Below are 9775 nucleotides of genomic sequence, written 5' to 3' on the forward strand. Positions count from 1 at the left end.
GGGTGAAGTAAGTTCGTAAGCCCTCTCTGCTAGACGCCTTCAATTCCTTCCTAGACAGCGATATTTGTTGCGCAGATAATGAAGTTTTTCCCAACCCCCGTCAGTATCTGATATCCGATAAAGCATGGAATTTCAACAACGACGCCACAAGTATGCGCAGTATACTACCCTGTGGTATGATATGATGCCACGGCTTCGGTGGAGCAGGCCGTTGTCGATGCGCTGTGGGAACAAGGATTTCTTGGACCATTCATCCCGACAGAGTACGGTGGGTTGGGGCTTTCCAACTCACAGTCCGTTCGTCTGTCGGAAATTTCGGGAAGTTACGATCTGGGCATGTGCATCTACAGCGGTGCACATCAAACGATCGGCACCAAGGGTATCCTAATGTACGGCACCAAGGAGCAGAAGGAAAAATATCTTCCCCAGTTAAGCACTGGGCGTGTATTCGGTGCATTCGCGCTAACAGAACCCGGCACCGGATCCGATGCAGCCTCCGTAAAAACGAAAGCCGTCCTCAGCGCGTGTGGCAAATATTACATCCTGAACGGTGCGAAACTCTGGTGTTCGGGTGGTGGCATCGCAAACATCTTCACCACCTTCGCCCAAACGGAAATGGTTGATCCGAAGACGGGTGAAAAGAAGAGCAAGATGAGCGCCTTCATAGTGGAGCGTAACTTTGACGGTGTTAGTACAGGCCCTCCGGAGGAAAAGATGGGCATCAAGTGTTCGGTAACGACGGAAGTGCTGTTCGACGATGTGAAGGTGCCGGTAGAGAATTTATTGGGCGAACCGGGCAACGGGTTTAAGATTGCGGTGAACATACTTAACTCGGGCCGGTTCGGCCTCGGCGCGATGCTGTCCGGTACGATGAAAACGTGCGTGGAAAAGGCGGCCGACCATGTGACCAGTCGCGTTCAGTTCAAGCGCAAGCTGGTTGAGTTTGAAAACGTGCAGGAAAAGCTGGCGATGATGGCGACCTACCACTACGTGGCACAGAGCATAACGTACATGGTGGCGGGTAACATGGACAGAGGATCGGTGGACTTTCATCTGGAGGCGGCTGTTAGCAAGGTGTTCTGTACCGAGGCGGCTTGGTACGTGTGTGATGAAGCGATCCAGCTGCTGGGTGGCAATGGATTCATGAAATCGAGTGGCCTGGAACGGTTCCTGCGTGACATGCGTATATTCCGTATCTTCGAAGGAGCGAACGATGTTTTGCGGATGTTTATCGCTTTGACGGGCATTCAAAAGGCGGGAAATGATTTGCGTGGTTTGCAGAAAGCGCTAAAGAATCCGCTCGGAAATATTGGAGCGATCCTCGGCGAGGGAACAAAGCGAGTGGGGCGTAGTGTTGGTGTTGGCGGTACGGATTTAAGTCCCTTCGTTGTCAGTGAGCTACGGAATGCAGCCAAACAGTGTGCTGAGGTAAGAAATGACAAGACTTTTTTGAGCAAACCACAAGTTTAACCACACATTTTCATTTTTCAGTCCATGGACGCATTCAGCCAAACCATCGAATCTCTGCTCATGAAGCACGGTAAAGCAATCGTCGATCGGCAATTCCAACTCGCGCGAGTTGCAGACAGTGCGATCGACATTTACACCATGGCTGTAGTACTATCTCGAGCATCCCGAGCCTCCCGAAAGGGACTACCATCCGCCGGGAACGAGCTACTAATGGCACAGATCTGGTGCCAGGAAGCGACGGCCCGCGTCCAGCGCAATATCGATCGAATTCATTCCGGCACGTACAAGGAACACTATCAAAAGATGGCACAGGTCGCCCGGAACGTTTCGGAACGCCGCGGTCTAGCGCACACTAATCCGCTCGAGATTGATTAACCGGTTTGGCGCTGCTTTGTAGATAAATGATAAATATTCTTAGCACTGTACAGGAACCCAGTAAAAACGGTGTCTTATCATTTAGCTGATGGTGAGGTGGTGCTTTATCACAAAATCAAAGACCAGTAACTGGTTTTTACTGTTATCGTTTTCTTGAAGTAACTGTTGCGCGTGCAGCTTATAATCCGTCCTGCACGTTTTCTTGTGAGTTTTCCGCTCGGTTTTTGCTTCCCCGTGAGTGCAGGAACGTTAAATACTACAGTGGGATGCAACGAACGATCGGGTTCAGTCTCGTGGATACCGTCGTAATTGGTTGGTGAATCGAACATTGAGCAGGCTACGTTTTTTTTTTTAACAGCAATGTTGCGTTTGGGACGAGTTATTGTCACGCGGAATGAACAAGCCGTCGTCTGTCAGTATTACAGGCAAGTATATTGGGAGGAGTTTATGCAGAGTGAATGGAATGTGCTGAAGAATTGATTGTAAAGCAGCGGGATCTGCGAAGAATGCAGCGAAACATCTGAAATTGCAATCAATCCAATGCAAAGATCCAGTACTTCATAAAGCGAAGTACGCCTCTAGTGCACTTTCGCAGTTGAATTTCGCCATATTGCCTATTCCAAGTCCTCTGCACGTTGCCCATTTTCCTGAGCTTTTTTGAGTTGGGCATACAGTCGCCACCACTCTAGTGTCAATGATCGCCCGAATGTTGGTAAACAACAATGTGCGTGGGGTGAGTAACATTGCTCATTCAATTCGCACCACAACCATACCCCGGGAGAGCAAATATACGCGCGGAGCGAACACGCGAGAGAATTGCGCAAATGTCATCAACGAACAATTCCGCATCTGTATTCGCGTATTAGCCGCTGGCGTGTACGTACGTGGAAAACAACAAGTTGCTGCGTCTTTTATCCTTGGTACCTTTTGGTGTGTTCCACTTGAAGATAAAACAGAATGCATCGCTTTCATCGACTGGTCGTATCCAAACGGGGTGTTGTGTTGGCCTGTGATAACAATGAAGCCACGTCCTGGATGTTGAGTAAAAGGTAAGTGGCGGTTGACGCATGAAAGTCGGCCAATCAGCAGTGGCTCGGTGTGTAGGTGCAACATTGGACTTTGAACTCAAGCATCGTGTGCGGATCTTCGCGTAAATCCGACGCGATGAAAATCGTAAAACTGCGGTGAGTTGGCGCAAAAGTACAATACTGTGCCAATGGCGACCTTTGGACCGGGGAAGAAGGTTACTTATGCGTGGCTCAACTGATAGGGGGGAAGAGATAATGCGCGAACGCACCCCCATCCTATGGTGAAGGTATCTCAAAGGGAGTGACGCACGCGGACATTGCGCTACTGCGTACCGGGGTACATTATGTGCAATTTTAATGATTATTGTATTCCATTTTTCATTGCATTTCCAGATGGCTTTCCGCATCGCCACAGTCCAAACCGAAGGAACGGAGTGCACCGGCCGCTACGGTCAATACTTCCTTCATGGCGAATTTGTTCCGTGGCGAAATTGAACCACTGCAGGTGTTCCCCTACCCCGACTCACTGAAGCCGGAACAGAAGGAGATGGTTGGGTCGTTGATTGATCCGGTTACTCGCTTTTTCGTATGTGTTTGTTTTCCTGTTTGTCTCACAATAACTCCGCTAATGCAATTCCGTTTACTGTTTTTTTTAGGAAGGCTATGATCCAGTCAAGGCGGAAAAGAATGGCGGACCGGATGAGGCAACGTTCCAGAGCATGTGGGAGATGGGACTGATGGGTATGCAGGCCCCGGAAGAGTACGGTGGCCTAGCCCTACCGAACACCGGTTACGCCCGTATGGGTGAGTTGGTTGGTGCGAAGGATTTGGGCCTGGCGGTGGTGTTCGGTGCACACCAAAGTATCGGCTGGAAGGGTGTCTTGCTGTACGGAACTGAGGCGCAGAAACAGAAATATCTGCCGAAGGTCGTTACCGGTGGTACGATTGCTGCCTTCTGTCTAACGGAACCAAGTTCCGGTTCCGATGCCGGTTCCATTCGCAGCAGGGCAGTGAAGTCGGCGGACGGATCGCATTACGTGCTGAATGGGTCGAAAATTTGGATCAGTGGCGGTGGACTGGCGAATCTGCTTACCGTGTTTGCGCAAACTGAAATCACCGATCCAAAGACGGGCCAGAAGCGTGACAAGGTGACGGCGTTCATTGTGGAGCGTGATTTCGCCGGCGTAACGAGCGGACCGCCGGAAGAAAAAATGGGCATCAAGTGTTCCAACACGGCCGAGGTGTACTTTGACGATGTGAAGATCCCGGTCGAAAATGTGCTCGGTGGTGAGGGCAATGGGTTTAAGGTGGCGATGAACATTCTGAATAATGGCCGGTTCGGTATGTCGGGTACGCTTGCGGGCACGATGGCACACTGCATTCGAAAGGCGGCCGAACATGCGACCACGCGCGTCCAGTTTGGGCAGAAGATTGAAAACTTTGGCAATGTGCAGGAAAAGTTGGCCCGCATGGCGATGCATCAGTACGTGAGTCAATCGATGGGGTACATGATATCGGGTAACATGGATGCGGGACACACGGATTACCATCTGGAGGCGGCCATCTCGAAGGTGTTTGCGTCCGAGGCGGCTTGGTATGTGTGCGACGAAGCGATTCAAATTTTGGGCGGCAACGGGTTTATGAGTGCGAGCGGTTTGGAGAAGTTCCTGCGAGACATTCGAATCTATCGCATCTTCGAGGGAGCGAACGATATTTTGCGGTTGTTCGTTACGCTCACCGGCATCCAGTATGCCGGATCGCATCTGAAGGAGCTGCAGCGTGCCTTCAAGAATCCGACCGCAAATCTGGGACTGATCTTCAAGGAAGGCTCTCGGCGTGCAGTACGCAGCATCGGGTACGGTGGTACGGATCTGAGTGCGTTCGTGGCTGAGCCGCTGAAGGAATCGGCTGCGCTGTGTGCGGACAGTATCGACCGATTCTCGAAGACTATCGAGGAGTTGTTGATTAAGCACGGGAAAGGTATCGTCGATCAGCAGTTCCTGTTGATCCGATTGGCTGATTCGGCGATCGACATTTACGCCATGTCGTGTGTGCTTTCGCGCGCTACGAAGGCTATCCGCGAGAATCAACCGTCGGCGGAACATGAAATACTAATGGCGAAGGCTTGGTGTGTGGAGGTAAGTAGCTGCAAACCAAAGAAATAATGTAAAATGTGTAAAAACTGTAAATATTTTTTCCAATTACAGGCAAACGATCGAGTGCGAATTAACATCCGAAGAGCAAGTAATGGAGTGTTTGTGAAGAACTACGCCACGATGAGCGCAATTGCGAAGAATATCTGCGCCCAGCAAGGAATTGTTCAATCGAACCCTGTTGGAATCGTGTAGGCTGGTAACTCTCTCTAACTCCCAACTGATACACACTCCCATTGTGATAAAAACACTGTTCCCAAATCTTAAAGCGTTGTTACCAGATGCAATGCGTGACGAAAATCAATTAAACCGAGCGAGGGTCATTTGTTGTTTTTTTTGACACGACGTTTGATTTAGATTACTTTATTTAAAATAAATAATAACAACATTCGCTGACACACTCTAATATAAGGAACACATGAGACCAATTCCGAACCTCCTCATTACTACAATCCATTGGCTACAAACTTTTAAGTTATCCTCTTTAATTTCTGTCCTAAAGTTCGTACAGGAATACTCAATGCACAAATGGATCATATCATATATCCATCCATCATATGAGGGATGGAGAGATGAGAAGAGTTCACTACGTAGTCCATATTATGCTATAAAAGGATGATTTCACTGTTTATACTTTCTTTGACTTGAAGAAGTTTCGAGGAGTTTGCTGACAAATGTTTGTGCAGATGATATCCAATTTGTTACAACCTATCTACAAATCTAGATCCATTGCTGTCTATCAATGGAAGATGGGAAAAGGGGGCGATAATGAGGATAGAAAAGGAAGGAAAAGCAATTCTGCTGTTCGTTGTTGATAACTATACACTAAGATGAAGATCGTCTCTAAGGTATACCTAACCCCGATTAACTTTGACGGATTCCTTGCTGATCCGATGGAAATATATTTCCGAACGAGAGGCTTCTCTTCTATAAAAATTACCCTACCTGTCGTTTGTGTTTTTCTCCCGCTTCAGAAGAAGACAGTTCCGGTACGAACAATGAAACTGTGCAAAAAACGTTAAAATACGATCAATGTGCAAAGGTTTCTTTTCTGTTGGATTTGATTGTAGATTGTCCCTCCATGGTACAAGTGGTTCGGCCTCGGGCGTATTGTTATGGGTCGGTAATAATAGATGTAAAAATGTCCTCACTTCGTTGCAACAGCAGCAGCAGCAGCAGCATCACCAGTTCAACGATTTACGCCGATTAATCTATATTCAGTGAGGAGAGTTGTTTTTCTACCCTGGAAAGTTGGGAGCGGGGTAAATAAATAGTTAGTACCATAGTCAAGTAGGCAGTGATGTTTTTAGCCGTACTTACGTGATCTCTATGTCCTGAAATAAATCCCCTATCCAGGCGATCGACATGCAGTAGTGTTGAAACAGCTGCACCAACAGCTCTGCCTCGTCCAGCATTTCAATCCGTTCGGTTCGTGCTCGTTCGGAAGCGGGAATACTGTGGTAGATTTGTACCATATCCCACGCTCTGGCACCGTGCCAATTGCATTGCAGAAATCTACAATTGATCGTAATCACGAAAATCAACACGGTGCTAATCATCCAAGTCGATGTGAAGAGCGCATTCACTTACCTGGAAATTTGCGCATCGAGCGACACGCATGAATCCACACCGGCTAAACTGCAGCCTCGCTGTCGTAGGTTGGTCAGCATCACCTCACCGAACCGATCGTTCATGTTGACCTGCTCGTAGTTCACGAATGCAGCCGTCTTGAAGTTGGCAGCGAACCATTTCAGCAGGTTGTGACAGTTCTGTGGCTCAATGTACACCAGTACGCACTCGGCAAGGAAAATGGTCGGCACACTGTAATCAATCTCCGACTGTTGCAGCTTCAGCGCGACCTCTTCGATGTTGCGAAGATCCACGCCTACTATGTGGTAGTTCGTTGAGTGAAGATCGGTCGGACTGAGACGCACTTCGCCATCTGGCGTGGGAATATAAAAAGTCAAACGGAGAACGTTAGTACCGAAAGCAAAAGTTTGGCAAGGCTCTTTTCGAAATGCCCCCGCCACTATTAATACCTTCAACGTGAATTTTTTCAAGCAAAATTTTGTTACGCTTGATTTGGTAACATTTGCGGGAGGTAACGTTGGGAAAGTCGAGCTCGACGAAGTTTGTCACCATGTGGCCGGCCTCCCGCAGCCTCCAGTACAGCGTATCGAAACCGCAGCCCAGATTAACGATTTGGCATTTGTCTCCCGTTTTCTGCAAAACCAAACGCGAAAATATTATCATCTCCGTGTCACCGACTGATGGCCGTTTTGCACTAACCTTGAAAAACTTCTCAATGCACATTTCAATACCCTTGACGCGTGCATAATAGCCCCGGTTTATTTCGGGTGCTTTGCGATCCGGGTTGCGCACAAAGTGTGCGATGAAGTCGTCCTTCCAGTAGCCCAGCTTCACCGCGGACCGTTTGCAGTTGCTGGCATCATCGTTCGTCGAAATGACCGCTTCATCGCACGGATGAAAACTCGGTGGTTCCATTTTTATGCACGTACCTCTCACCTTTGCACAGGATAGTTTGGTTCGTTTGTTGTATCCTGCGGAAGGACCTCCGCCTGCAAATACAGCGTATGTATGGACGGTTAAACTACACTTTCACCGAAGAAAATCATACGGCTAAGGTAACTAGTGTTTTGTTCGAAACTTATTGCATACGCTTCGCTCACTTTCAACGCATAAACAAACCTTTGAACTATTTTTCACAATCCACAAATAGGAGATAACTTTTTCGCAAGGGAAAATGATTTTTGTTGACAGTTTTCAATGACGTTTGTCATTCTTCGGCTGTTTTCAAATGTCAAAATCGTGCGAGAAATTTTGGACAAATGATGACCCATAGTTATGTTTTGGCTGGGGTGTACAGTTGTATTCAAACCATACGCCGAAACGTGATTGTAGTTGGTATTCTGTTTCGTAGTAAATGATTAATTAGTCTAACTGAATTGGACTTTCAAACGGTTTCTTTCGTAATTAAACTGATCATATGATACTAATCAAAGCCGATATTATAGCCTGAAGTTTCAAAAACAAAGCAATTAATCTCTCATCCGATGAGAAATGAACAAAAGGAGTTACATTGTCCATCTGTATTTCGCTATTTATGTAAAATAAAACGATAATGGAAACCTATTTGTCCTTAGACATTTACGATACGCGATAATTGTCCTTCCAAAGCAATCAGGTGCTATTGGGTGCCGAAATTTGCCAAATGGAACCGCAAAGCAGCGTAAGAGTTCGAACTTTAATTTATGTTGAATTGACTAATAGTTGTTAGAGTTCTGTAATAGGGTGGGTTCCTATGTCATGCCAAGATTCACTTTAACGTGTTTTTTTTACGCCTGTTTAATGTGGTTTGACAGTGTCAGTCTTTATTCCTCCCAACTAAAGTTCTTTATTTGTTTTCACGTTTTTCATTGTGTCCTTCAAATAATAACCTTGGATTCATATCCTTGTGTTTCATTTTAACTTCTGAAAACTAGCAGCTAAAGTTAATCGTTTCGCTGCCATTTGAAAACGGATTTTGATATAATTGTTCATGAAATTTTTTGGAGCAAGTCACACTTAAAAACGGTTGCAGAAACCTAGCGTATACCCAAGGTTCAAAGCTATAATTAAAAAGAAGTTTTTCAATGTATTATTACCAGTTCTTCAATACGTTCTGCATCATTTTTCTGTTAGACCGAAAGCGCTATACATAATAATAAGTAACCATTCAATACGATGAACTACCGGATGTGGAAGATCGCAATGATCATGCAGATACCGACAAGCTAAATTATCTTCTCGAGCTTCAGCACACTAACGATGTTTTCTATTATGCATGGTGGTATTAAATCGTATCTGAATAGTTAGTCCTTTCTAAGGGGTGGTCTGCCCCTGGATGAAATTAAATAGTACAAGTCTCAGTATAGATCATCCAGAGATTATGTAGTAACAGTGGTAGAATATACCATCCAGAGATCGTTTACATTGTTTGCAGACCTCTTGCGTTAGATGTACAGAATAGTTAAAAATGCATCCATCGTCAGCAAATCCAGCATCACAAACGATCGTTTAGTTGAAGTCTTCCAAATGCGAACTGTCTGTAAATTTATCTTATACACTAATGTGGTTTAGAAAAGATCAATCGCTTCTCACATACTGTTATCACCCTTTGATTGTTTTGATTCACATTAGAACTGGGCTTAAGACAGCTACCGTCCTACCGTCCTTAAATTTGTCCCCAACTTTAAGATATCAGCGGTTCGCATACATAAAAAAAAACCCTGAACAACAATAGGCAAAGGCAGCAAACGTGTGTTGAAAACTGAGAATTGTTTACACAGCGCAAAGAAGGCGCATCGGATACGCAATACGTCTTACCGGGATCTTCCCCCATCATAAATCATGCATCGGTGCCGAATGTCCCGAATCCTAGCAAAAGCCGGGGGAATTCCAGCTGGGAGTACAAGCATAAAAGTGACCTATTCTATCATGAAGCAATTAAAATATTGACGCCATAAATAAAACTCTCACGTATCGTGCTGGAGCGCGCGCGCCCGCGACCAGTGGACGAACAAGGAAAGCATCCTGACGGTGTGCCAACCTCGTCCCATGGTTACCGTGGCCGTTGTAGGTCAGGAAAGTCCGTACCGACCAAGGGAAAAACACCCCTCCGTACTTTCCCCTTCCGTAGAGGGTGTAGGATGGGAAAGACGGGAAAAGGAAAGCATAAAATTATGCTGA

The 9775-nt window shown here is 46.4% G+C and overlaps 3 protein-coding genes across 3 annotated transcripts; 2 read left to right on the forward strand and 1 right to left on the reverse strand.

The window, feature by feature from the left end:
• Positions 1-180: 180 nt before the first annotated feature.
• On the forward strand, positions 181-1845 carry LOC128712444 (very long-chain specific acyl-CoA dehydrogenase, mitochondrial-like; the record flags this gene model as incomplete). The annotated part of the gene is made up of 2 exons (XM_053807337.1): positions 181-1428; positions 1492-1845. Coding segments are annotated over 2 exons (1602 nt in total), but the record flags the coding sequence as incomplete, so codon positions are not given.
• Positions 1846-2802: 957 nt separating this feature from the next.
• On the forward strand, positions 2803-5221 carry LOC128716013 (very long-chain specific acyl-CoA dehydrogenase, mitochondrial-like). Its single transcript, XM_053810937.1, has 4 exons — positions 2803-2894; positions 3267-3459; positions 3530-5011; positions 5081-5221. Exons 1-4 carry the CDS (start codon positions 2803-2805, stop codon positions 5219-5221), a joined length of 1908 nt encoding a protein of 635 aa, XP_053666912.1.
• A 1011-nt stretch (positions 5222-6232) lies between these two features.
• LOC128711918 (leucine carboxyl methyltransferase 1) lies at positions 6233-7531 on the reverse strand. The gene is made up of 5 exons (XM_053806810.1): positions 7316-7531; positions 7066-7249; positions 6617-6968; positions 6347-6541; positions 6233-6269 (listed from the first exon to the last, which is right to left on the reverse strand). The coding sequence occupies exons 1-5, from the start codon at positions 7529-7531 to the stop codon at positions 6233-6235; spliced, it is 984 nt and encodes a 327-aa protein (XP_053662785.1).
• Positions 7532-9775: the final 2244 nt, after the last annotated feature.

The sequence above is a fragment of the Anopheles marshallii genome, chromosome 3, assembly GCF_943734725.1.
Source record: "Anopheles marshallii chromosome 3, idAnoMarsDA_429_01, whole genome shotgun sequence".
Lineage (NCBI taxonomy): Eukaryota > Metazoa > Arthropoda > Insecta > Diptera > Culicidae > Anopheles > Anopheles marshallii.